This window comes from Chaetodon auriga, chromosome 16 (assembly GCF_051107435.1).
Source record: "Chaetodon auriga isolate fChaAug3 chromosome 16, fChaAug3.hap1, whole genome shotgun sequence".
Classification (NCBI taxonomy): Eukaryota; Metazoa; Chordata; class Actinopteri; order Chaetodontiformes; family Chaetodontidae; genus Chaetodon; species Chaetodon auriga.
In genome coordinates this window covers 14,407,191-14,434,248 of record NC_135089.1, presented here as the reverse complement: position 1 = coordinate 14,434,248, position 27,058 = coordinate 14,407,191, and the positions used below count along the sequence as shown (strand labels likewise).

Here is a 27,058-nt window from a genome sequence, read left to right as displayed (position 1 = left end):
TCAAACATGGTCTTAGATGAGCCACCGCAGACAATACTACCATGTTGTTCTAAATGAAGGTAATGGTCATTTACAATTTACCTCTTTTCACGTGTCAGAAAGTAGGGTTATAAAAACCGTACGTTACAAGGCGCCCCTGAAGGCAGCACCACTTGAGATGACGTCAACGTCTATTTGACAGCGTCCCCGGCACGGACATCTCCCCCTCCCCCCCCCCCCCCCCCCCCTCCAGCCCCCAAAGGTCCAATAAGTTCAGCTGTCCCGTTTCAGACATGAGCGCTGATGAATGAACACACAGGGAGGGTCTCACTCTGGGGATGGTCTGCTCCTATTCAGCACAGACTTTATTGTAAACATGTCGGAGCAAAGAGCACAGAGACAGTTCAGACTCTGCACAGCCAGGCCTCTGTGTCCACCAGGCTCTTTGGGTCACCTCCTGACTGTGGAGACAGAAACTGTGGCCTCTCACAGGCCTCACAGGCACTACAGCTAAGGAACATTTCCCTCATTAGGAAAGAAAGAAAAACCGTCGTTCTGCAAAAGAGACATCACTGAAAACAAAACTGCATTTAGTTTGAAGTTAAACGCAAACAGGACAGTTTGACCTCGTACAGCGTCTACCATTTTTGTCCATTTACTTTGTTTCTTGCTCTGCAGTCCAGCAGCCAAAGACAAACATATAGCAGCAGGAAAAATATCTATTAGGCTCCCACGACACAGAACCGTCTGCTTTATATTAAATTCTAAAAAACTGTTCCACTGTTCTTTTATTTCTTTTATCTCCATTTACTTCAAATGATGTAGTCTTCACACTACTGTCAACAAAACAACACCGTGCCGTCAGCTGGTCTGTTGGTCAGTCTACCGCTTTGGTCCAGGTGAAATATGTCAACTATTTGACAGACTGCCATGAAATCTGGTAGCAACTCACATGATCCCCAGAGGATGAACCCTAATGACTCTGATGATCCACTGACTTTTCATCTACCAGTCAAAACTTCACTGTTCCCAATGCTGACTCAGCTGTACCTTCTGTTCAGTGCTGACATGCTAACGCACTAAAAGAAGACGCTGAACATGGTAAACGTTAGCATGTCTGTGTGCATGCTGACATTAGCATTTAGCTCCAGGTGCCTCACGGAGCTGCTAGCATGGCTGTAGTCTCTTAGTCCTGTTTATTCCCAGATGCCTTTGGTTTCCATTCATTTCGGCTCAGTATGTAAATCAACTTGCAGAGACTTGAAACATGTTTTTGGTTTAGGTGCAGACCGACATGAATAAAAGAAGAATGCAGGATCACAAAGCTCCATACTGTTGTGAAATTAATGAAAACCAATTTCTGCCTTTAGAGGAAGAAATTAAACCACATATTGGTCATCAGTGATGTAAAGAATACACGATTTCCAGTAAATGGGCTGAAACATAAAGGAAAGCTTTCATATTAGTATGCACAGTTTTACCTCTGCTCGGCTTTAACAGTCCACGTTACTGCTTAACCACAAGCTACTGTAGCAGCAACGAGCCTGAAAAAAAGCAGAACTCTAGCAGCAAATCAACTGTAAACCAGATGTGCAGGCGTCTGTGGCGAAGCCTGAGATCACCGGAACAGGGGAAGCTTAGGCACTGACAAAGAGGAAGGGTTTGACCCTAAAAATGGCTGCATTTCCCTTCCCATCACTCCTTGTTCTGTTCGGTTTCACAGCTGTGCGGTCTTTTAAGGTGCTTCCAGTCTGCCTCGCTCTCGCAGCGCTGGACTCTGCTGAAGAACTTCTTGATGAGAGCCTTGGCTTCTGCTTTGACTGCGGACGCAGAGACAAGAATTAGAGAGGAGCCCGTGGCATGCAGCACAGCACAGGGTTTAGACGATGCTTACCTTGGTCGTTCCCCCGACTCCTCCCCTCTGCAAGGAGGTGAGACAAGTAGCGGGCGAAGGACTTAAACAGCTCCTACAACCAAAAAGAGCAAAAACAAGTGAGACTTCGTTTCGCCCTGCTTTCTCTGCACGCATGACATGCCGAGACGTCCGCCTCTCTCACCTTGGTGGCAAACTTTCCCTGCTTGTAAAAGGGGTCCAGGCAGTGGACCACGATATCAGCCGTCTCCTTCAGCATCACAGGCTTGGCCAGCTCCTTAACAGGGTGCAGGGCCCTCTCTTGAACGTTAGGGTTGAAGGTGACTCTTCTGCTGTGGCCGTCTGCAGGGCGTCTGCGCTTCGCTGGAGGAGAAGACTCTCTGCTCACCTTCATGTCATCTGTCAACTGCACACACACGCACACACACACACACACACACGAACGTACCATTAAGCACTGAGTGGGAAATAAATCTTAAAGACTGGATAAGAAGCAGACACTTACTGGTGCTATTAGAGGCGCTTTAGCTTCTTTCTCTGGTTTGTTTTGTCTGTGTGAGAGAGAATCATGTCAGTGTTGGGAGAAGAAGACTCTTCCATCATCTTAAAATGCTGCATTGAACGTTTCTTACTCTGTCGTGGACTTATACTCTTTAGATGTGTCTTCAAACCGCTCCAGCTCAAGAGTTTTAGGGCTTCCCTCCTCTTCATCCGGTATAACTATTACTTCTGTTTTACTTTCTTCGTGGATCACGTCTTGAGCGTCCGACTCCACGGGGCTGATCTCCACAGCCTCCACACTGACGGGTGACTGCTCCTGCTGGCTACTGTTTTCTTCCACAGCAGTAGTACGAGACAACATAGCATCAAGTCCCTCCTCTTCCGTTTCCTGGCTTTTTGTTTGTTTCTTTGCAAAGTACTGGGATATGTTGCGGGAGCTCTTTGCCGCTTCCGCGAGTTTCTGCTGCTTCTTGCTCATGGCTCTGCCTGCCTTCGTCGGGCTGTTCAGGGCGGCAGTGGCGGTGGCAGCAGCGGCAGCATTTGCTCTGGCTCTGATGGAAGACGTTACAGGTGCATCTCTGTTTGCCTCTCCAGAGCCTCCTGAGCTGTCATTGTAAAATCCGCCGCTCTCTGTCCCTTTGTTAGACACGGAGTCCAACATGGAGGGCTTCAGCAGATCCTTAGCAGTCAGGAAGGGGTTGGATGAGCCCCTCTGACCTGCCCCCACCCTCTTACGCTTCAGCTGGAGGAATAATGGAAAGAGACGAACAAAAAGAACATTTGTTTACATCTAAATAGTCTGCAGCCCGAAAAGAGCAAGTGTGTAGTAAAGAGTGTCTTACCGAGTACATCTCAGATGCAGATGTGAACCCCTGCAGCTCCTCGCAGAAGGAAGAGGAGGTTGCTCCCTCTTTGAGTTTTGACTCAGTTTCTGTGGATTCAGTGCTGCTGCTCGTCTTGTCGCTTTCTCCTCTTCCTCCTCCAGTTGAAGCGGGTGCTTTCTGCTTCATCTCTGCTACCTTTAAAACAAGAGAGGAGTTCAGTAAATATATCTTCTACCAGAGATGCTGTGACAGACAGAGCAGTCAGGAGTCACCTTCTTCAGGACGGAAGCTTTGTACAAGTTGGAGGACTTGCTGCTCTTGAAGACCCCGTGTTCGATATCCACCGCCAAAGACAAGGAGTCACCGCTGAGGGACGGAGAAGACATGAGAGACAACGCAGAGTGACATTTCTGCAGGAAATTATCGATGCATAGAAATGATGTTCGAAGCGTGTCCGCACTCTTACTTGAATGCATCCTCTGCCCCCTGGTGGCCATGTAATGCCTCCTGCAAGAGGCACAGGCAGTGCTCTCTGGCCTGGAATAGAATATATACTGTATCTATGGTTCATCATAGTCAACAATGAACCAATGAAAAATAAAACTGTCAAGTGTGCAGACAGATCAATGTTACATCCATTAACAGGGAGAGAGTAAGAGAGTAAGAAGTAGTGTCACAGAAAAGGCTCAAATGAGTAAAATTCTTACATTGCACTGTATTACACAGATCAGTGGCAGTGTTGTATTTCCATCTGCTGTACTGTATCCAGCCACTGTGTACACACTGTATTTTATATGAATAACATGGCTCTACTGTCCCCCCTCCCATCTCATGACACATGAGTGAGTGTCCTCCTGCAGACGTGTTAATGAGCGCAGCAGGTATGAGGAATGTGTTCGAGCGCTGTGTTGTACCTTCACAGTGAGCCTGGGGATCCTTTGGCTGCTGGCCTCTCTGAGCGGGCAGTCAGCATCTAAACAGTAGGACACAGCCATTACATGACAGCGCTGGTGAGCCTGGACGGCCATTCAGAATTTATTCTTCTCTTGATATTACCTGGAGGAATGAAGTCATCGCTTGGCCTGTCAGATCCCTACAGAAACATGAGCACAGACAGAGGTTCATTCTGGAAATACTCACTTAATCAAAGTCACTTCCAGAAGAAGAAGTGACACACTGGTACCCTTCCTCCTTCTCTGGAGCATTACCGCTCACCTCCTGCCATGCCAATTAACGTCCACATCCACATTAACTCTTTTGTGGGGCGCCACAATCCCAAGCTCAGGGGCCTGTGTTGTCTCCCCCCCTCCCTCATTTCCTGTTCCAATGAAGGCACAAAATGTCCCCCAAAATGTAGTAAAATAAATGCATGTTTTGCGTTTGCAACAGACCCTTTGTCATCTCAACAGTGGCTTTAAAAGTTAGTACAACAGCTGTGGTCAGCCTGAATTTAGTCAGTTAATACTGACTCACAGCAGCTTTCATGGCAGAAACAGGATTGTATTGATTACACATATATGTTCTGGGTGTTGTGGGATGGGAGAGACACCATCACCCTACCTCCTAATCTCTTATTTGTTGTTTATGTCACTTAGTTTTTTACAATCACGGCATTCCTGCTTTTATTGGTGTTGTAAACTGGAGAAGCTCGTCTTGCAGAGGAATACTTTTACTTCAATGGTGTACCACCGAACATGTGGGAAAGATTTACCTCAATCCTCACGTACATGGGCCTCAGCAGCCTCATACCTTCCTGCTGCCAACAGCTGGCGAGCAGATGTACAAAGACACAACACAAACGCTGCACGGAGTGTTTTCCTACTTGTAGAAAATAAATATTTCCAAAACGAGTTTGTGTGCGTCTTTGATTATGATTCACCTTCCGAAGCTTCATCTGCTTCTTGAAGAGGTCAGAAAACTCCTTTTTCCTCTGTGAGGTATCTTCTTCACCGCTGCCCTCCCCTTCATCAAACCTGCAAAAGGGTGTGATGTCAGCGTCAATCTACAGGTTCACCGCTGCTTCACGTTACACAACTAGACAGAAGTGGGACAGTCAAATATTTGTCCTGCCTTTCAAAGCCGTAACCCTTCCTTCCTCCTTCATAAAGGTCGGGCTGGAAGCCGAACGCTCCTCTGGGCCCTTTGCTGGGAGCTTCAGTCTTGGTGCTGAGTGCAGCCGCCCTCTCCAACTGGGCTCGTACAAGTTTGGGGTTCCGACAGTAGTCGCAGGCTCCTGCGCAGTTTGGCGTCTTATCCCCAAAGAACTTAGAGATGGTGGCATGGCGACAACTGGTGGGAAGATAAGAGACGTGGCTTATTAAAAACTGAAGACATGTCAGGACAGGCGAGCGACACACATGCAAGACAGCCTGAAGTTGTTTACATATTTAAGTGTGCATTTAAAAAGGTGAAGCCTGACGAGCACACTCTCACTGACCATCCAGTGTTTCATTGATCGATCAGCTATTGTGTAACCATCACACATGACCAAGATCAATGTTTCTGTTATGAAACAGGGCTCCTTCATCACATCAAATAACATATATAGTTGTCTGAAAATGACAAAACTAAAACTAAAGCTATTAGTGTTTCTATTAACTTCAGTATTTCTTCATGTACTCCTAATAAAAAGGTAATTATTCTTATTTTCCTACAATTTCATGGTTTTTAAACACAAAATCCTTATATTTGAGGGCTCACCTTCTTCCTGCATTTTATGTTTCTTCTTAAAATCCCAGCTTCAGATATGAGTTTTTAAAAAACGGCCTCACACTTCTGTATCAGATCCAGTATTATATAACAGGCAGTATTCACACAACCACACACGCAAGCAAACACACATAGAGTCTGTTTGGGAACCAGTACATTACACTAGCCACTTCAACAACATACCAACTACCTTGCTGGAAATGGAAATGCTGAGCGCACAGCCATGAAAGAGATATTCATGAGGGGAGGTGGGGAAAGACAGACAGGCACACAAAGACTCTGTGAAGCAACAGTCACTCCCAGAGAGGACAGCTGAGGAGAAAACAGCCCTGGAGGCAGACAAACTAAAGTAAGGCACAGCACAGAACTACTATGCGTGTCACCACCAAAACCCACGAAGAAGAAGAGAAGAGCAACAAACCTGAGCACCAAAGAGAAAAGACAGATTAAGAGGAGCACCAAGGAGGACAGAGGAGCAGTGAGTGGGATTTTCTGTGAGGAATTATCATCCCTCCTAACCCTAATCTCGACCTGACTGCTAATCTCTGTGTGCTGATCTGAGAACTCCTCCTCCGGATGACGCGCTGCACGTTTCAGCAACAAATAAAGACTCGGTGATGAACATGAGCTTTCTTCCCTGAAGGAGTTACCTGCCGCCTCCTTCTCATCAACTGGTCTGCTTACTTCTCTCTTGGAAATTTTTGCCACTCAGTCTGGGCTGGGCTGAGCGTGTGACAACAACAAAGACTCTCACAGGTAAGTGCCTTTCACTGTGTGTGTGCCTGTGCAAGTGCAGTTTGAGAGGCAAAGCACCTGAGGAAGACTCTGGGCTTGGAGGAATGTGAAGAATGTGCTCTGAAATACTTAGTAAAGACTTTGGTACAAATATATACAGGAAAGTTAAGATAGCCTGCCTTAAAATAAGAATGGAGGGACGCTATCTGTAAGTGATAATGTTCATCATTAAAATGTGCAGAAAAGTCTGAACTGGGTGAGAAGTGATAAGAGAAAAGTCAGATCAACAGGAAAAGATCCACAAATGTTTGTCAACTACAGATGAAAATGATTTTAAGTATGAATTTAATATTCTGAAAAGGATATAAACAGGGTTTAAAATAAAAAACCCACCAACCAGTGACGTGGAGAAATCAATCAGGGTCATCCGCCTCACAGGCTAAATAACTAGATATGTTTCTAAAGCACCGACAGCCTCGGGTTTGTCATCTGCATGTTCTGAGAGTGTCAAACTGCACTTCAAAAGCTTTTTTCATGTGAATTCTGCTGCATTAAAATAGGCACAAAGTGTCTGCTTGCACGCACGAGACAGCGCGAAAACATCCAGCAGCACTCAGCAGCCAGTGTGCTCGGTATGCAGCGTTACAACTACACACAGCAGCCCTGCAGCAAACTGGAGCCTTGTGAAGGTTCAAATATTCAGTTTAAACTGGTGCTGATTCAGCATTTAAGAGCCCTTTGCAAGGAAACAAAAAAGTGTACTAAAACAGGTGACGTTAGGACACAAAACATAAAAACCTTAAAGGAATGTTTTTGACATTTTTGGTAATTCGCTTTCTCACAGTCAGTTAGCTTAGCTTAGCAGTGCTAATGGCACAAATATTGGATACAGGGAAACAGCTCGCCTGACTGTGGAAATTGACACTCGTTAACGTGTTAACACTTTATATCTCGTTTCATTAGTCTGTACATTTTACCATTTTACAGTTGGTTATGTGATGGACTATTTCTTAGCCAGAACCAGTCACCAGGCAACCGGTGGTGACTGCTGAAAGGCTGCTACATGACGCACACAAACAACAGCGGTATCAATCTCCTCATCTAACTCTCCACCCAAATGTCAAACTATTCCTTTAACAACAAAATGAACAATATTCTGTTACACAGTGCCGCTATCATTTCATGTTGTGTATTCAACCCAATACAACAAACTGTGGCTTCCAAAACCAGCAAAGTGCTGAACCCACAGACTGTCACACCCTTTTCATTTACTGCACAGCACAATAGCACGGTCAACAATAAACCACACAGATCTTGACACTTAAACACCACCCATTAAAAACACATTACAGTCTTTACACATTACACACAATGAGACAGCTGTCGGGGAAGCCTTCGGTTCAAGACGTGAACCCAGAGCAGAACCCTGCTGTTACGCAGCGAGCCGGACAGAGGGTGAACCACCATCACCATCCACTGTATCATTACCCTGGGAAACAGACTCACTTTCAGACTCAGTCTTGGTTAGATAAATCACATGCTGTACATCTGCACACTCCCTCACTGCCTTTCTCTACTGGCCACTTTCTCTTAAAAAAAAGGGAACCACAGAGTGAGAAACTGTTGAACAGCACTCTATCATGTCCATAGATAAAAAGCTGAAAGTTATGCGCTTGTGTCAATACACCAGCTATGCTATATAACAGTAACATGCAACAGGAGTTATATCCTGGTGACACTGAACACAGCAAATAGATGAGCTACTGTGTAAACCACACTCAAGCATGGCCTCCACCTCATTCTTGCCTCATTAGGATGGATGCCAGAGAAGAGACGCTGAACATGCTAAACAAGATATGGGTCAAACTGCAGGGTCTGCCCAATGCCACCCCTGTAGAGCTGGGAGCTTTCTTCGTCCTCCTGACCTTCATCTGTGAGTGTCCACTCTATTATTACTTGTTTTTTTTACAGTGAGCTGGTCATGATGTTGTTTTAATTTGCTCTCCTGCAGTGGTGGTCCTGCTCATGATGGTGCTGACCTGCGTGAGCTGCTGCTGCTGCTGTCGCAAGACCAAGACGAAGGGGTCGTACATTTGAGCAAATGTTTCTCCACTGAGGAAGCCTAAGAGGACATGGTGCAAAACATCCTCAGGAGTCATGGTCATGTAATCAACAGACAGGCAGATTTGAGTGAGCGGTGAAGCCTTGTACAGGGTGTGTTCAGGGGCACTAGAGGAGCCCAACCCTGGAACAACAAAGCACCTGACAAACACAGAGAAGGACGTCCTGACTGGCTGCGAAACACACCTGTTACAGCTGCCAGATTTTCAGGAGGACCTACATTCCTTGGGGCATCCCTGTGCTTTACAGAGCAACAACAGCCCTGACCTGAAGGCAAGGCCGGGCAAACCCAAAACATCTTCAATAATGTGGGAAAACACATGAGACATGAGCTGTAAAAATGTGTCGAATCATTTAAACAATTGCGGCAACTTGCACAGTGAAATATGAAAAGGAAGCCAAGTTGTTTTTTTAATGTTTTTCTAAACTTAACTCTGTGTCATTCTCAGGGAATGGGCATGGGCTGTCAGACGTAGCTAGTTAGGTAAGATCCTCCTAAGCGGGAAGCTGTTCTCGAACCAGAAAGTGTTCCCTGATAACTCACAACAAAATCTGAAAGTGAGATCACGTCTGCCCTCTGCTGGACACAAACTGAAATGGACTGTGATTTTATTTTGTAAAGCATAGCATGTAATCAAAGTTAACTTTAATGTGTAAAGCTGCATGTTATCTATGTGCAAAGAGTGACGGTGTGATACTCTCACTCTACACTTGATTTGTGTGAAATAAACAAACGAGACTTGCATGCACGTGTGCTCTGAACGCTTTACTTACGCTTCTTGCACACAGAACGACACCATGGCTTCAAAGTCTGTGATGGCTGTTTTGTCTGTCTCCTTTGCAGAGCCCCGTTTTTCCTGTAGACAAGTTTGCAAAATGTTCACAAACCTCGAAAAGACGCTGACTTTTATTTATAGGAGCTCCTCACATTTTGAGTTGAATTGTGCTGACCTGTCTGCGGCCGACCTCCTGGCGGATGAGGAAGTTCATTTGGTCTGAATCTTTTGGAGAGTAGTATGTGCGACAGGAGGAGGGCAGGCCATCCCTCCCAGCTCGTCCAGACTCTTGGTAGTAACTTGCCAGGGACTTAGCCAGGTTCCAATGAGCTACAAACCTGAAGGATTAAGAGAAACATTGGCACATACAAACTTAAATTGTGAAGCCAGTAAAAAGTATATGGTTAACCTCACTGCCTCACCTGACATTGGCCTTGTCTACTCCCATCCCAAAGCTGATGGTGGCTACAATAACCAACACCTTCCCCTGCATCCACTCATTCTGGACCTCTGTGCGATCTCCTGCCTTCAGACCTACAGCACAAAAGCAGAAGTCAAGCATCTGAACCCAAATCTTTTTGTGTTTTCTGATCCTACAACCTACAGGGTGGAAAAAGGTCTAACCTGCATGGTAAGCCTTGGCCAAGACTCCAAGCTTGGTTAGCTGGTAAGCCACAGTTTCACAGCCTTCCCTGGTCCGACAATACACAATCCCACAGCCCTGTTCACACATATTATACACAGCAGGTTAAAGAAACCTTAGTCAAGAGAAAATATCAGCTAAAAGGGCTCTTCTCATATAGCTTTTCTTTATATACCTTTCCAACATAATTTTAATATAAACGTAAAAAAGGAGCAAAGGAGCAGTCCCACACAAACAATCCCGCCTCCTCAAAGAGTCAAGTCAACCTACCTGTCCATTGGACCCACTGTCCAGTCCCAGCGCCTTCTTAATGAAGGCGTGGAGGTGTACATAGGGGTTTGGCAGCATCTCCCTGAAGATCACATCATAGTGCAAGTTACTGCGGAAGACAGGTGTCAGAAAAGACAGTGGCGAGCGCAGGCTCAGAGACTTAACAATGTCCTCTTGTACATTCTTGGGCGCTGTCGCCGTCAGGGCCACACAGGGAACCCCCGGCACGCGAGCACGCAGCGCGCCCAGTTTGAGGTAGTCTGGCCTGAAATCGTGTCCCCACTGGGAGACGCAGTGAGCCTCGTCCACAGCCAGGTAAGACAGGAGACCCCGGGAGCACAGGTCTGTCAGGCAGGGCTGGAACGAGGGAGAGGCCACCATCTCCGGCGTGATGTAGAGCAGCTTCAGCTTGGGGCTGCTGCTCCCTAAGTCAGCCAGGATCAGACGGCGCTCACCTGCTGGAAGCTTGGAGTTGATGGAGCAGACAGGGATGTTCAGACCCTTCAGGCGGTCCACTTGGTCCTGAGGAGAAACAGAGGATGGGATTAACAAGATCTTACATGTATTTGAAGGGTTTGCACTGGAGCAGTACAATCAGAGACTGACCTGAATGAGAGCGATTAGCGGGGATATAACCAGAGTAATACCCTCAGCCAGAACTGCGGGCAGCTGGTAGCAGAGGGACTTTCCTGCTCCAGTAGGCATGCACACAAACACATCCCTGTCACCTACAGGAAGACAACACCAGTCACCACCGAGCTAGACATTACTCTCTCTGTCACAGCACTGCCTGTGAGAAAATACTCAAAGCGAGCCTTATATTTACAGTGAAAACGTCAGTGACGTTAGCCGCCTGGCTGTTGCCTGGAGCCAGCTAACGTCTGCTAGTTAGCATAAAGATAAACAAACACGGCAGATAAACAGACCGTACGCTGTCTTACCTCTGACCAGCGCTTTGACAACATCCTCCTGCAGTTTAGACCTGAAGTTGTCAAACCCAAAGTGGGTTTTTAAAGCTTGTTTCAAAGTTGTTGCCATCGTCGGGAGCTCCGTGGAGAACTCATATGAACCTTTCTGGCGCCGTCGCACGCCAGTGACGTCATTACAGTCGTGACAAGCTGACACTAAGACTAAAGTTTTTAAAAATCTGCGTTTACTGACCCATGTTACTTATCTGTGTAGTCTATTTAACCATTTCTTTCTCTGTCATTATATTTTTCTTACATTTTATTATTTTTTATATATATATATATTGTAACAATATGCTCGTGCTCTCTGATTGGTCCAGCTGGTACAAGCCTTTCAGCTGATCACGACCACAACTGTTGGACACGTGCAATATGCGGGGGAAATGAAGCTATATATGGCCAAAAGTATATGGACACCCCTATGTGCTCAGATCCTTTACTGAAGCATGTGATGGATTCTCTTGTCCGCAGATACTGTTTGAAGGCTGATCGTTTGAATTAGATTACTTTGCCTATCTGATTACTGTGAGGCACCACAAATCTCACTAAGAGGATTAAAGCAAGAACGTAGACTCTCAAATTAGGTTGAGAATGTTCACTCCATGTATGTTTATTTGCATCTATACAGAATACAAGCAAACAGAGTTGTATGGGAAGGAACTACCTCGAACTGCTGTAAGATGGGTTTTTATAAGGATGTCGGGGTGGAGGCTGACGGTTCTGTTTCTGACTGAAAGATGTAGTCATGTGGTACAAAACCTGTTGCACAGTGCAGGACCTCTACTGCTTCATGGTCCTGGTCTGTATCCTCCACCACCTCATCTGTTTCTTGGTCCAAATTGGAACCTGAGCCTGTGCAGGCATAACATCATATGTCCATATCTTGCAGGTGGTTTTGTATTTCTGGCTGACCACTCTCACTGCAGTGTGGACAGTTTTTCTGTGTTGGAGCACTACTGACACCAGATTGGTCATATGTAATAGTAGAAGAAGTATTCAGATCTTTTAAGTGTTAAAAGTAGTGGTTAGGTTTTTGGCAAGAAACCGAGGAGGCCATACCAGACCTGCCAGCCACACCCTGCAGTGATCACATACACACAAGACAGACACTGGAGAGACCAACAAGAGAACCAGATTTTTACACAGAGACCCTCTTGGTGAGTATGTTATCATGCAGGTTTTTGTTCATTTAACACAAAGTAGTTAGACTGGAGCTTTCAGGGGCCCTGGAATTCTGGGGGCCTCAGGGCAGTTGCCCTTGCGTGGTTGGTAATCCAGCTAGTGTTACATATTAATTTCAATCTAAATGTTTCTCCTTAAAATTCACATCATACAAATCTTTTTCTCTCTATTTTACAGGAACACAGACATATAGAAAGTCTGCATCTGTGTTTCCACATTTAATTGCAGCTGCATGATTCTTAAATGAAATGCTGTAGATGTTCTATGAATCTTTTTTCACACCTTGCCCGTTTTCCAGCTTGACATATTTATTATATTTGGCATCGACTTTGGATACTCCACTAGAATTGAAAATGAAGCTTGCACCACACTGTGGCACTAGTGGGTACGTGAGCGTTCAGAATATCAGTGACTAGACCTACTGAGGCTGTTTCTGCGCTACTCTGCTCCTCCACCTTCTGCTCTGCAGGTAAGTGGCTTCTTGGAGCGTGCATGAAATATTTCACAGTAAGGACGTGACATAATCACAAGAGACAGAAAAGACATGAAAGGCTGTAGAGGAGGAGAAAGAAACAGGATGCTGATAACTGACACCGCAAGATTATTTACCAAAGATCCATTGACCTATCAGGGACCGTGTTTGACCACAGACCAACACCTCAGCTCTTACCAAAGATTCATCTATTTTCTTCAGCTCATGCCGCAGAGGGATTCCTGTTTTTTTGTGATATATACACATCACTTATGTAACGCACTAATAAACAGACCAAAAAGTAAGACATGGATTTGGTTTATTTGTTATTCACAGAGATGCATTCTTACTGCAGGGTTAATATTGCACATTACATTACATTAATACAATAAGCTTCCTTTTCATTATATGAAAATGCATCATGTATGTGAGCAAACAGCAGCGCTAGAGCTCTAAAGTGAGGAAGTGGTTGCAACAATCACATTGAAGCAGCAGCAGTGGTCAAAGCAATAGCACAATGATGGTCTTTTACATCAGGATCTCTGATTCCTCCCAGTGATTATTATATAACCTGATTTGCTAGACTTTATTATGATATCTACTGGATTTTAAGGGACGAGGTTGCAGAGGGAGACTCATCCCCAGAGGCAGGGTGTGGGGCAGAGACACTGGGTCTTAGCTGCAGGAGACTTGATCACCAGATCCTTGATGATCTCCACCGTACCAAACAAGGGGAACAGCTTGTCAGCGAAGCTCTCGTTGTAGGTGTAAATGTGGCAGTGTTTGTCCACGTCATAGAAGGACAGCTGGCCACGGTCGTAGTCGAGGTAGACGCCCACCTTGCGGGGGATGAGGCTCGGCGGCAGGGCAGTGAAGGGCACCGTCAGGGCCTTCAGCTCAGTGCCCCTCTCCAGCCGCAGGGTCAGGTAACCCGTATCTGTGTTCAGGGACTTGAAGCCTTTCCTCAGGGCCAACTCTTTGGCTACGCCCAGCCGCCAGTCCCGCTCACCCACCTCCACCTCCCAGTAGTGGCGTCCTGAGCCGAAGCCCTCCAGGCCGACAGCGCACCACCAGCCGTCGAAGCGCTGGTGGTAGTTGGGAACATCCTTCCTCTCAAAACCACAGCGCATCCTCTTCTCATCAGTGATGAGCAGATCAGGGTTGGCTGTGTCCTGATCCAGAGTCACCTCAACTTTAAGGGAAAAGTTAAGAGGTTTGAATCATGAGACAGGTTCAGTAAAGATTATACTAGCTAGTAACAATAATAATAATAATAATAATAATGACAAAATAAATACTGTACCTGCAGCATCTGTGATCCATTCCCACACTGCAAAAAAAGAGGATGTTAAGGAATGTTTGTCTGATCACAAACAGCTGATGTTTCACAGGCTGGGCTGTCAGTATGGAGGCAGAGGCTGCATCACCAGTATCAAAGGACCATACAGAAGATATTGTGATGTTGAGATGGTTGTTGTCCCCACTCAAAGCTCCCAGCATTATGACTGATGCAATGTTTCATCAGGCAAATTCCCATGTGAACATACAAAGGACAATATCCCCAAACAATTTAATACTGTATGCACAGAAAAATCACATATAATGGAGGCTCTGTAGCTCAAACAGTAGCCTATATGTGATACATACTTAAAACGTACATTGCAAAAAATGTGTCAGTAATAAGCTACAGTCCTTTTTTGGGACATTATGTGATTTTTCTGTCCATAGTAAATATGTAGATATGGGTGATATTGTCTTCTATTATTTTGTATCACATGATCTCTTAATTGCAGGGGAAGCTGTTTTCATTTTTCATCTGCCTGTTTAGTCTCATTCACCAGACAAGATCTTGCAGATCACAATGTTGCATCAATGAAACTGTGGGAGACTGAAAACATCTTCCATTTCCTTTGAATGCTCTTGTTGCTGTGCATCTGTACCCAACTGGATCCGACCAAATATCATTCTGCCAAAGAAAAGATGGTCTCAACTAAGAGCAGTGTGATGTTGATAACTATGGCAAACCAGCAGAGCTGGTTGTATGTCATGGCTTTAAATAATTTGCGAGTGATCTGTAGTGGAATCTGTCAGTCTAAAGGATCTGGTTTTCAGGGTGTAAACTGATATGTAGTATAACACTCACCTGGCTGAGGAATGTAGGAGATGGCACCTGGAAGGACACAACAAAGAGCACATAAGGAAATGAAAATCTCCAGATTTACAATAAAATCCAACTTGATTCAGTACTGATTTACAAACCAATCTTCTGAGTCCTCTGCTTCCACATGAGCCACTGCTGCGGTATGGTGTCCTGCAAGGACACACCAAACAGGTTTGCAAAACACCTGCACAATAAACTGATGACCAGCTAGTACACCATGAGTTCAGCATACTCTGTGAATTGTTACATGGACTCCTACCTTATCTGGGCGCTGCACCATTAAAGTCCACATAACAAGCTCCATAGCAGCCAGCAGATTGGGCGTGCGGCCCCAACGCCAGGCGGACTGCATGTCCTCCAGAACCTTCGCCACAGGTTCCCCGGGCCACACACTTTGCTGCAGGATGATCAGTGTGAATAAAATAGGTCTACTGAGCACATTTTTGTTTTGTTTGTCTGAATCATGTGAAGAGGTAATGTTATTTGAATATTTCCCACCTCAGGCTGAGCTCTCAGGTCCTTAATCCAGTTCAGAATCACAGTTTTGGCCTCCAGCAGGTCCTGCTCGTTAATCATATCGGGCTGCTTGCCCTCATCCATCTCGGGCCAGCCGTCTGTCTGCATGGGCCTCTTCTGCATGCAGAAACATAAATACTTTCAGTGAATAAACCCCGATAAACCTTGATTAAGTATAGAGATATTCTGTCCCTACACTACGAAAAGCACCTTGCTCTCTAACATGGAGGCCCACTGTAGGATGAAGGCCCTGCAGAGAGAGGTGGGCCAGGTGTCATTCTGGTTCCAGATGTGTTCCAGGACCGCTGACCTCTGCAGAGACGGAAAGTTGGGGTCGGTGATAGGAAGGACAAATGATAATAAGGACAAAGGAAAATGATGTAACTCATAATGATTGTCTATGTCCAAAACACTTCTGGTTTCATGAGTGAACTGTTACCTGGCACACTCGGCTGAGATCTCTAGCCAGATCCACAATAAACAGCTGATCCTCATCCAGAGGCTCCTTCTTCTCCTTCTTCGTCCTCTTGTGTGATTCCTGTGAAAAAAGGATGATCTGTGGGAAACTGTTCGGAAAGGGTCCTCATTAAAAAAGAACATAAGTGCTGCTTTACAAGTGCCTTAGAGAGTAATTAGGTCAAACTAGAAAGGAGGTGGTCACTCAGCCTGATTAAAATGCACATGATGACTCTGTTCCTGTCAGCAGAAAAGAAAGCGCCCCTCCCTCCCAGACTCCCTGCTTTGATCCATCTCACTAACAACTCCCCACACACAGTGGCTCTCTCGTTGAATTAAACCAGGAAAGGAGAAATGCGTGCAGTCACATGGTACTAAAATTGCTGTTTTGTCAACTGTCGACTTAAATATGAAGTTGACCCAAAATAACAGGTTTGTACATCAAACACAGAGTGTTGCACCAAAACTTGATACCTTTATCTTGGCCGTTAAGGTTTTGGCCGGCTCCACCATGAAGTGAAAACACTGCATCATCTTGGCTGGTGTGTAGCAGAGTCCTGCAGTGAATAATACAAATACATGTTAGTAGTTTCAAGCTACCTGGTTATGTGGAAAATTACTTGTTAAATCAGGCAGTTTACCACTTAAACTTAACAAACGGCCTAACATTTGAGGGCAAACGTCTGATTTTAGGTGTTGAAGCATATATCTGTTTTGGTCTCTGATACTTAACACCGTCTCATCTGCCCACTGGCTTTCGGTCACCCTGTAAAGTGGCAAACCACTAATGTTCAAATGCAAAACACCAGTATGTCATGGAAATCATTACACACGTGACGGAAAAATCTGCGCAGCCCTTAAGAACACATGACACCTGAGTGTGATCACAACAGCTTATTTAAAGCTGTGTGTTGTTCATGTCATTCCCAGATTAAAAGCGCCTCTGATGAGACACAAGGATCCAACAGAAAGTTTTTCAGGTCACATCAGAGGCCAGAACACATCAGTGATCATTAACTGGAGCAGAATGGAGCAGTAAAAGCAGCCGGCCTGCACACTTGCAGAGCCAGAGTCGTGCCTCAGCTGCTGTCTGACTGTGTCCTTGGTTAGTCTCTCTCTCTCTTTCGGTCTGTCTTGCTCCTTTCCTCTTTATGTCCCTGTCACTTTCTCTCCACTGTCATCTGCAGAAAAAATACGTGAGCTCAGCCTGTGCCTGGTTGGCATTTCAGTAGTTAGGACGTCCAGTTTTTACAGGCTTTCGTGCTGACCCAGACCGAGACGATGTTGGTGAATGCACTTGCATAAACAAATCTGGACTTGCATGTCACCCCCACTTAATGCAATAAAACTAGTGTTTATCTACAGGGTCATTAAATATAGTCATAAACAAACCTGGTTAAGTTATGCAGGTGATTAAAAAAAAAAAAAGCTGAAGCACTCAGCTATTTGTATATACATCACCAGTTTATGAGCTTTACATGTTTTTGCACAATGCATGCAGTAATGTTGATTGATGTACAAAGATGCACATAGTAAAGTACATTTTTGCATATGTAAATGGACTGCAGAGAAAACAAGCTACAAGGCATCTGAAAAGAAAATGCTCCGTCAGAAAGGTTTATTAATGTCATGGGAAAGCATGACCAAGCAGTTTCTGCAGCGTGAGAGCGACCCAGTTAGAGGCCAGCTGATGACTGCGCATGAGGTAAGACACACAGCCGTGTGACTTTGCGGCAAACTGGATTTTAGATGCAGAGCGAATCTTTACGCATGCAGCAAACTGATTTATCTACAGATGTGCATTTAAAAGAGAGTCGTATTTTACACATATATGCTGGTCGTATCTTGTAACTCGTCCCTGCAGTGCGTCCTGCACAACCACACAAATAACACGGATGACCATGGCGCACGGCGCACAGCTTACCTTTCTCCAAAGAGGTTTTGTAGAGACGATTTCTGCCTCTGTTGCGTTTAAAGCGAGCAGCCGCCCGGTGCAGGAAGAGTTTGGTCCGTGTACTGCAGCGTCTGACCTTGTTTACACACCAGACTGACAGTCGGCTGCTCGGGCAGGTTCGGTTTTCTCCGTCCGTGACGCTCGAGATTCTCCGGTGGACAAAGCGCGCAGCCATGTTTGTAAGGTCGTCATGGTGCTTCTGGCACGGTCTAAATGGAAAATCTCTTCCACTGCAGATTTAAGTAACTGTGATTGCTGGCTGCAAACCCTTTGACGGTGGTGGAAAGTAATTAATTACCTTTACTCTAGTACTTTACATTAAAATGAATTCGAGCTACTTGTACTTTACTCGAGTGTTTCCATTTTCGCAGTCTGCTGCCTGGAATACTTTGAGTGTTGCATGTTGTTCATAATACTTGTAATACTATACTGTACTGTAATACTTACTAATGTTTTCAATGCAGGACTCTGCCCTTTAACTTCAGGCCACTTACACTTGATCTGATGGGGGTATTCTGAATTTCAGGCTGTCGCATATTCACAGTAGATTGCAGATTGCTGCCCCCCTCTGGCTTACTGATCATAGACTTGATGTGTGATATGTGAAAGGGAATATTGCAGGTCTGCTGCTTATTTCTAATTAAAGAGCTTGGCTCAGCTCATGTAACTGAATCAGTCCTAAATCCCAGATCATGAAGTCAAAACACATAAAAATTCTAAGATTTTGCACAAGATATAAAACATTTGACCTCTTCCAACATGGGCCAATGTTATTTTTTTAATGATGCCAGACAGGACAACACAGCTTGTGAGCTAACATGAGAGTCATGTTTTATTATGGTAACTGTAAAGTTTGACAAACAGTGATATTTTTGTCTTTTATAGTCAAAGGGGACAGCTGAGACACTATTCTGCCTGCAGCCTCCACAGCCTGTGGACCTCGCCTGGACTTTGTGAGAAAATTAACACTTTTAACATGAAACATGATTTACTGTTAATATGGAAATCTTACTGCTCACAATAGGCTTTTCTTTACCCACTGAGAACCAAATACATAAAAATTCATATAGATTCAATATTCTCAATGTTACCTTTAGTTGAAAATACTTTGTCAAGTTCAAGAAAGGTAACATTTACAGTCAGTGATTCTAGTTTTATGATTGTTCTTTATTGAATAAGGCAAAATGCTAAGTGAATATTTAACTCAGTCCAGCTGCTGCTGCTGCTGCTCACAAACGTTGTCCTTGAACAGTGAAGAGTGATTGAGGCTTATTAGATCTTTGGAACATATTTGGGATATTGTGTTTAGCTAATTGAAGTCCATAAAAGAAGAAGAACATACATTTTATAACTAAGGTTGTTTACCTTTTTCCCATCATGTTTGAACATTGAACATTACTGCAGTTTATTTGTGAATCTTAACAGCAGCTTCAGACCATAAGAAACACTCGTACGGGGGCCTGTGAGAAACTGAACAATCTGGAATCTGTATATGGACAAAATTCTCCTTTTGAATCTTCCTTCTGTCTTTCACACACCCACACATACACACATATATGCTATACAGCAATGGGAAATATAACTGAACCATCAAAGGTCAGCCTCAGGGGACTGAAGTTGTTAGTCACTGCTGTTTTATATGCTGGTTAAATATTCATGATGTGCCACTGTTACATAATTACAATAGTCCATCAACAAAACAAAAGCGTTTATTACATTTGTTTGAGGAACATAATGAGGAGGTCCTCATTCTTCCTCAATAAATACATGACAATATGCAGGGCAAACATTTGGCATGTGCACACAGTAGTTTACAGAAAATAAGAGATGCACAAAACCGGTCTTGACAAGAATCTTTGTTTTCATTTCACATTCACTCCACTTCAGTCTGAAGCCTTCTGGAGGACACTTCTGGAGAAATCATCGAGTCCGATCTGCCTTAACAGACACAAAGTGATAAAAAATAAACCTTTTGTTGATACATATTCTTCTGATTCCAACTTGAACTTGGAAGGCACTCTCATTAGCACCTGAACCACATGCTGAAGCAGTATGCCACAGCCTCAGCAGCATACAGAAACATGCCTTACAGCAACTCTTAATCAAACAGGTTTCTGATAACCATAAAAACTAGACATTGAGGCCTCAGGAACAGCAGAACCAAAGAAGAGCGCAAACAGCTGAGATGTATTGACTGACATATAATTAACAAAGTAAATAGTGGTTCTCTTTTTGGTATGTTGTAGTGGTGAAGTCTTCAAGATGTACCAGCCATCTCGGTAAATGTTCACATCCATCGATTCTCTTTTGAAATTCATCAGCACGGTACAGTCAACTGTCACAAAGTGTTTTTAACATTCAAATGTGCACAGCTGGAAGTGTCTGTTCCTGACTTTGGTCCGTCTCTAAACGTAAACGCAGTCTTGAGGTATCTGAATCAGCTTCTGCGAAGTCTGAAGGACCCAATTATGACCGATCTTCAGCACGCATCGTCTTTTCATAAGTCCGTCCATTTGTATAAAGCTATCAAATGTCTTTCCCACTCATCGGGCAGCTGGAGCGCTCGATGAGCATCACACAGGTAGAACAGTGCTGTTGGTGTCCGAGCCGACTGGATGAGGTGCGTCGGGCTCTGTGTTGGTGTAGATGTCCAGACTAGGCGAGAGTATGTTGTATGGCAGCTCCATGGACTGGCGGATACTCTCTTCATATGTTGGAGGAGGCTGAAGGAAAAACAAGATGGATTTTTGAATCCGAGTTTGAAAATACATTCACACATCCTGTGTGGTGTAATGCAATCCAATACAATTGCTCTGCCACCGAGTCTACTTTTATGACACCTATAATGTTCAGTTTAGGTAGGTGTTAATTCAATAATGTGTTTCAGCATCGTGGTCCTAGTCATGCTGTTGTACTGGACTGCACTGTAGTGATATGTGTTTGACATGTTGCAGATTCATCCAGCACAGCAATGAGCAAACTTAACTGCAACAAAATAAAAAACAACTAAAGCTGCACTAATCAAATGTTTTATATACAATGACTCATATTCCCTTTTCCTGTGTTAAAATAAAAAAAAAAATAATACAAACAGTCGACCATAAAACAAAACAAAACAATGGATTCTCACATTAAACACAATATGACTGTGCTTAATGTGAGAGTGCCCCTGACTCACCAGATGGTTTGCTGCACACAACCATCTGGGAATCGTCCATGTAAACTGTGGCAGGAGCTTAAAAAAGTACTTGGCAGGTGATTGGATGAACCAACTGCCTATCACTGTCTACCTCGGGCGAACTTACACCAATCAGATCAACAAACCATATGTTGTAGTAGATCTCTTGCCGAAGGGGGACGAGTGAAAACACGTATATAGTCTCAGTTCTGATATAGCTGATGCTGAAACAGCACCTACGCTAACCTCTTCAAGAGCCGCCATGGTTGTTTTCAAATGAGCAGTCACGTCTCTCGCTGTCAACACACCTAAACTATGCCTGTAGCTGTAAGTACTTCCTCATAGGATGCCAGCTGGCCCAAAGTGGCTGTGGTCTGGACACAAAGACAGAACTTGTAGCTTGGCAAGATGGATTTTTGGCTCGCTTGATCTTGTTTGATCTTGTGTGATTTTGTGGTTGTGAATTCTATTTTCCTCAGGAGTTGGTGGAGACCAAAAACAGAGCTACAAGAGAGTGAATACTATACTTACATTTGCCGAATGAAGGATAACGTCCCTCTCCCGTCCCACTGGATGTGTAAATGGGCAACTTTTTTTGCAAACATGTCCAACTTGATAATTTTATATGGTCATAAGTGCATTTCTGCATCTGCAGTTTATTGCACTGCCCCAAGTGGTAAAAAATAAATCAGGCAATGCAGTTTCATTTGGTAATACTGTCGAATAAACTACAATTGATTTACTGATTCGCTTGCTGCTCACTTGGTATTGAGGAGAGTTGTGATTATTACAAAGATTTCTTCTATTTTTATTTCCAGTTTTTATGGGGCTTTTCCTCATTTGCTATCTGTCTAATATAAGTGTGTGAAGCCATTTGAGAATATTATTGTGATTCACAGACATAAAAAGAAACCATGCACTTTATACGCCTGAAACAGTATAACCACTAGAGGTAATAACCACAAAATTCAGGAAAATTAAAACATCCGATACAGACAGACAGAAAATGTTATTTCCCAGGATGAGTGCGGTGCTTAAAACATCCCGAGGTCTGATATCTATCCCTAAAAATAAGTGGAATATATTTGTATTTACATTATTAATTAATCAATTCCACTCCGGACCCCTGGAACACTTTCTCTCCAATCTTTCTGATCACATCTGGTAGATTAACGCTCTCTGACTTAGTCTTCTTATCTTTTAATTGCTTGGGGACCCTCAGGCGACAAGAGCAACCCTACAACCCTGCCCTCTGTCTGATACACACACAAACACACACACACACACACACACATGCACGCACACACACACACACACACACACAAGGCCGCAAAGTTTTACTACTATCCTGCCTCAGGCCACAGGTCAGACAGGGGTAAATTATGGGGGGCGACTTTTCAGTGACTAGTGATGGGATGAGTGGAGAGTGCTCTGTGTGAATGTTCTTTCTTTGTGTGTGTGTGTGTGTGCGTGTGAGAGAGAGATGGGCAGTCATGCTAGGGACTGTTTAATTAAAGAAAAAAATGGGAGGTCAAAGAAGAAAAAAAAACAGTAGAAGACAGGAGCACAAAGCTGCATTCCCAGGCACTGTTTGCACTCACGATGCTGGCTTTAATTATGTTTGATGTGCCTTTTTCTCATTACCTTGTTTGCTGAAGCGTTGTGGGAGTCAAAAGCTCAGCGAAAGATCAACACAGTAAAACCTTGAAACGCGGCTGCCAACGCAACTCAGCAGTGAGCATTAGGTGAGCTGATAACGCATCTTGTTTACCGCACTCTGAATGCAGTCTAATCTTTGAACAAGCTCTTGTTACAATATTGTTTGACGGGGCGGTCATAGTAGAGAGTCGGCTTCTTATCATCTCCATTCATTGTGAAACTACAGATGAGGGGCCTCCGCGATGAGACGAGTTTATCTGAGCTTCAGCATTCTTTGAACTGAACTTTGAAACAGCACCTGAAACACTTCATTGTCAAGGCATTTCTGATTGTATCACGTGCTGTGACACAGCCCTAATCCTTAAGTTAGCCTACCTCAGTCACAATGGGTCCATTGAGGCCAAAGCGGTCCGCGATCATCATGTGGATCTGCCTCTGGCGGTCCTTCTTTCGGACGCTCTCGTAGGAGGGCAGCCTCGGCAGGGGGGCCTCTAGTGTGGGCAGGCTGTAGCTGGAGGGCAGGCCGACGTAGAACAGCTGACCCGCCTGCTGAGACACACACACGGGCCCAAACACAGAGGAACGGTTATGAAGGACGGGAAACAGAAGCTTTTATGAGCTGAGTATTTGTGGATAATGGTCCAAATATACCCCCTCACTGAAAGCCACTTTGAACCATACTTTGAGCTAAATCTACCCACTAATATGTGAACTGTACAGTGTATGTTGTGAAGGGGAACTGAGTGTGTCTTTATCTACTGTAGCAGTGTACACAGGAAGGAAGGCTGATGCTTTGAGCAGCTAATAGCAGATGATGCCAGTGCACTAATGGGCTCTCACCTGAGTGTTGTTGTCATCCGTGATCTGACTCTGCTCGAGACAAGGAGATCCCACCAGTGTCTGCCTGCTGCTGTAGTACTGAGGAGGAGCGTCCTGTAAAACCTCAGTTATTAATTAAACTGTTACAAGCATTTATCAGTTTAGATGTTCACTAGATGTTCTACATGATGGTTCCTTGTTGCTCTGTCTAACACTGCAATTAGTCAGAAATCCACTCATTTCAGCCCAATTGACCAATTTTCACGCCTTGTTTAATCACTGTAGACACTGGCTGGTTTAGCAATACCATAAATTATCTAATCAATAAGACGAACACCCTCCGATTTCCGTGCCTCCTCCCCGTTCCACCCCCTCGAAAAAAAGACCTGTCAGAGTCTCACTGTATGAGGTGCAGGAATCCTGAAAAAAGCTGCCAGGAAAGCTAGGTAATTGCTTTGGGTCTAAATGAGTCTCCCTTTGTGTGGAGAACAATGTTGTGTCCTACTGTGTCATCAGGGTCCCTAGGCAACAAACCACACCGTGTGGTCTTTTCAGCGTCTCTCTATTCCCCTTGTAAATGCAGCAGGTACCTCTTAAAGAGCACACTCCAATACACATTATGGCCTTGTATGTCATTTGGGCCGGCATTACAACAAAGTCAATTTGTCGCCTGACTGAGATTTAAATCCAGCATGAGGGTAAGAGATGTTAGGACAGATGATAGGATCTCAGACTCAGAGGCGACAAACACTGAGTGGTATTGAAATATCAGAGTTATCGTTTTCCCAGGCCAGTTAAAGAATGACATCACTCAAACTCACTCTAACGACCTTTGCCATAACCCATTTCAGAGAGAGAGAGACGACACCAAAAAGGTGATGTCAAAGGTCACTTTCCCTCATTGGTTTGTACTTTAAAGAGGCAAAAAAAAAGTCCTCAGGAAAGAGGGGAAAAAAGGAGACTTGTCCCTTTGTCTCCCGCCATTGATTCAGCCAGTGTGAAAAAGCACAACCGTGTAAAATCAGTGTTGAAGTCGGGGGAGGACCCCAGCGGCAGTGTGCCTTTTTCACCACCGCAAACCTAAAGGAGATCCATTGTCCCCCTTGTGTCCCCAACACCCACGGTGGGGTCTGCCCACTATTCATGGTGCAAACTGAGGCAGGGAAAGGTATGTGACTATGAAGTTGAAGACATGAAATGTCCCACAGCAGCACAATGGAAGGGTGTTTGTGTGTGCGTGTGACTTCACTCTGTGTCTTCTTTTTCAATCACATACATCAATGACATGTTCAGGAAAATCACCTGACAACTCATATGTGTATTAATAATCCCATAGCAAATGAAGCTACTACATGAATGCAGACTCTGACTACACTGGCTTGATTATGAGTTTAAGCAGCCAATGTTGTCTTATCAGGTACACCATGTGTGGATACAGCTGTAACAAGAGGTCAGCATGAATCACTGTGTACCAGTGGGTCGCTCTGTTAGTTCTTTACATGGGACAACAGAACTTCTCCATTAAGACAGCAGCCGAGCTTCCTGTCTGCTGAGGGGGGGAGGTTTGAGCTGTGTTTCTGCAATCCGATGATAACCCTCAAACTTCACCCCTGAGACTCACAGAGGTGAGAAACAAGTCAGGAAGAGGAAGCAGAGAGAATGGGCAACCAATGAAAAGTTACCTCAATGCTGTGTTTATATTTCCTTTTCACCTCACTCTGCACCATCGCCGCCAGCTTCACACACATTCAAGCAGTTATCTTTAGTAGATGGAGGGACGTGTGGTGGTGGAGGTGTGGCGGCTGTTAGAAATTAGATTAATAACGATACAAAACGTCACGCGCTCGCTTAAAAACCTGAAAGATTAGGTTGTTTTGCTTCACCTGCTATGCCGATGTTAGAAACAGAATCTGATTTGTAATGATTTCATTACACTGGGGTTGAACTAGCGTCAATGTATGTGTTAAGTGCTAATTCTGTCCAATTCCATTAGAGTTGCTGTGGCAGTCAGAGAGATCTCTGTAGGTCAGCTAATTCAACTGAGGCGAAACCATTGCCTGACAACGATCATATCAAGTTTATTCTAGTCCTTTTTCACACAGCCATGCAAATTGAATCTGACACTTCTTAATGGCTCTACACTGGGTCCGCACGGTGTCTTTGCGCCCGGGTCCTCTCTCTTTTTCAGTGTCATCTCAACAGCTCAGCATACAGGTCACTTTAAAAAAGAAAAACTCAGCACAAAAGCCACTTTTTATACTTTGTTTTCCTCTTACCATATCTGCATGTGGCCCCTGATAGGAGCGCAGCTTGCAACACTGTGGATCCTTGCGATAAATAATGGACAGCAGCACCACGATAACCACAAAGAACACCAGAGAAGAAACTGCAGGGAAGAAGGAAATGTCTGTTAGTCACATCGAAACAGACACTGTGTCTCCAACACCTTGTACCACAACTCATAAAAGAACTGCATCGGAGCAGTTTTATCAGTTTAAATCTGTGAATATGTGAAGTTTGCTATATGAAATATGGTTGATTAACTCGGAACACTTTTGATTGACGGTCTGTCTCTACATTTTGAGCACTTGAAGGTGTAATCTCTCTCCTCTGCTCTGCCTGTCCATCAAGAACAATGACAGCTTGAAAATAATAGACCTGATACTGTAGACCAATTCTGTCATTATCCGTAATTACGGTTTAGTGCTTTGAGTGCAATTTGTGACAATCAAATTAGCTGCTATCTACTGTCACCACATGTGGAACGAAAAAAAATGTAGTCACTCTTATAATGTTGAGAGGTGGCTATAAATGAAGTTCAAATATCACTGAGCAAGCAGAGAAGTAAACATCTGCTGAATCACATGATTAAAATGACATCTTCTAAAGGATATCAAGCTAAATCTTCTTTCTTTTTAATGTTCTTGACAGTTTAAATGTTTCACTTACAGGATGCAGCGAGCACTGTGAGTTGCTCCGATGTCAGATGTGAAGAGGGAATGGTCGGACTTGCAGCTGTGGACATTTCTTCTGTGGAAACTGTGAATGTTCGCTTCAGAAATCCTCCTGAGCTCATGAGACTCAGCGCAGACGCTCTCATCTTACATATCAGAGAAAAAGAAACGCAGACCGGTTCTGGTGCCCTCCTTCATCGTCTGCTGCGTCCCGGACTGAGCGGTCCACATGCGCTCCGCGAGTGGGATCAAATTCTCCTCTGGGTAAACACGCCACAGCGCGTGCGGTGAGCCCGTGAGGGCGCACT

General features: G+C 44.5%; 3 protein-coding genes and 1 long non-coding RNA gene across 4 annotated transcripts; 1 reads left to right on the top strand and 3 right to left on the bottom strand.

Annotated features, from left to right (window-relative positions):
* Nucleotides 1-318: 318 nt before the first annotated feature.
* Nucleotides 319-11,523, bottom strand: recql5 (RecQ helicase-like 5). Its single transcript, XM_076753315.1, has 19 exons — nucleotides 11,373-11,523; nucleotides 11,038-11,159; nucleotides 10,432-10,953; nucleotides 10,143-10,239; nucleotides 9,941-10,052; nucleotides 9,694-9,856; nucleotides 9,517-9,599; nucleotides 5,248-5,466; nucleotides 5,057-5,150; nucleotides 4,234-4,270; nucleotides 4,092-4,150; nucleotides 3,644-3,714; nucleotides 3,450-3,543; nucleotides 3,196-3,372; nucleotides 2,485-3,095; nucleotides 2,358-2,403; nucleotides 2,037-2,258; nucleotides 1,874-1,946; nucleotides 319-1,799 (listed from the first exon to the last, which is right to left on the bottom strand). The coding sequence occupies exons 1-19, from the start codon at nucleotides 11,467-11,469 to the stop codon at nucleotides 1,675-1,677; spliced, it is 3,024 nt and encodes a 1,007-aa protein (XP_076609430.1). The 5' UTR covers nucleotides 11,470-11,523; the 3' UTR covers nucleotides 319-1,674.
* Nucleotides 5,998-9,487, top strand: LOC143334382 (uncharacterized). The gene is made up of 3 exons (XR_013078330.1): nucleotides 5,998-6,642; nucleotides 8,436-8,554; nucleotides 8,633-9,487. It is a non-coding gene; the product is annotated as an uncharacterized LOC143334382 (long non-coding RNA).
* A 1,832-nt stretch (nucleotides 11,524-13,355) lies between the features above and the next one.
* Nucleotides 13,356-18,266, bottom strand: LOC143334476 (butyrophilin subfamily 3 member A3). Its single transcript, XM_076753296.1, has 10 exons — nucleotides 18,111-18,266; nucleotides 16,661-16,743; nucleotides 16,170-16,268; nucleotides 15,941-16,042; nucleotides 15,713-15,847; nucleotides 15,474-15,611; nucleotides 15,313-15,364; nucleotides 15,197-15,223; nucleotides 14,357-14,383; nucleotides 13,356-14,245 (listed from the first exon to the last, which is right to left on the bottom strand). Exons 2-10 carry the CDS (start codon nucleotides 16,718-16,720, stop codon nucleotides 13,689-13,691), a joined length of 1,197 nt encoding a protein of 398 aa, XP_076609411.1. The 5' UTR covers nucleotides 16,721-16,743; nucleotides 18,111-18,266; the 3' UTR covers nucleotides 13,356-13,688.
* A 1,564-nt stretch (nucleotides 18,267-19,830) lies between these two features.
* On the bottom strand, nucleotides 19,831-27,058 carry LOC143334434 (uncharacterized). Its single transcript, XM_076753240.1, has 5 exons — nucleotides 26,746-27,058; nucleotides 26,073-26,182; nucleotides 23,818-23,910; nucleotides 23,353-23,523; nucleotides 19,831-20,863 (listed from the first exon to the last, which is right to left on the bottom strand). Exons 1-5 carry the CDS (start codon nucleotides 26,894-26,896, stop codon nucleotides 20,714-20,716), a joined length of 675 nt encoding a protein of 224 aa, XP_076609355.1. The 5' UTR covers nucleotides 26,897-27,058; the 3' UTR covers nucleotides 19,831-20,713.

Coding starts and splice junctions, on each gene's coding strand:
- recql5 (XM_076753315.1), bottom strand. CDS start 11,469: ATGGCAACAACTTTGAAACAAGCTTTAAAAACCCACTTTGGGTTTGAC. Junction 11,160..11,372: donor TGTCAAAGCGCTGGTCAGAG/GTAAGACAGCGT, acceptor GTCTTCCTGTAG/GTGACAGGGATGTGTTTGTG. Junction 3,373..3,449: donor AAGCTTCCGTCCTGAAGAAG/GTGACTCCTGAC, acceptor CTTGTTTTAAAG/GTAGCAGAGATGAAGCAGAA.
- LOC143334476 (XM_076753296.1), bottom strand. CDS start 16,720: ATGATGCAGTGTTTTCACTTCATGGTGGAGCCGGCCAAAACCTTAACG. Junction 16,043..16,169: donor ATCTCAGCCGAGTGTGCCAG/GTAACAGTTCAC, acceptor CCGTCTCTGCAG/AGGTCAGCGGTCCTGGAACA. Junction 15,848..15,940: donor CCTCCATGTTAGAGAGCAAG/GTGCTTTTCGTA, acceptor TTCTGCATGCAG/AAGAGGCCCATGCAGACAGA.
- LOC143334434 (XM_076753240.1), bottom strand. CDS start 26,896: ATGAGAGCGTCTGCGCTGAGTCTCATGAGCTCAGGAGGATTTCTGAAG. Junction 26,183..26,745: donor CACAGTGCTCGCTGCATCCT/GTAAGTGAAACA, acceptor TCTTCCCTGCAG/TTTCTTCTCTGGTGTTCTTT. Junction 23,911..26,072: donor AGGGGCCACATGCAGATATG/GTAAGAGGAAAA, acceptor GAGGTTTTACAG/GACGCTCCTCCTCAGTACTA.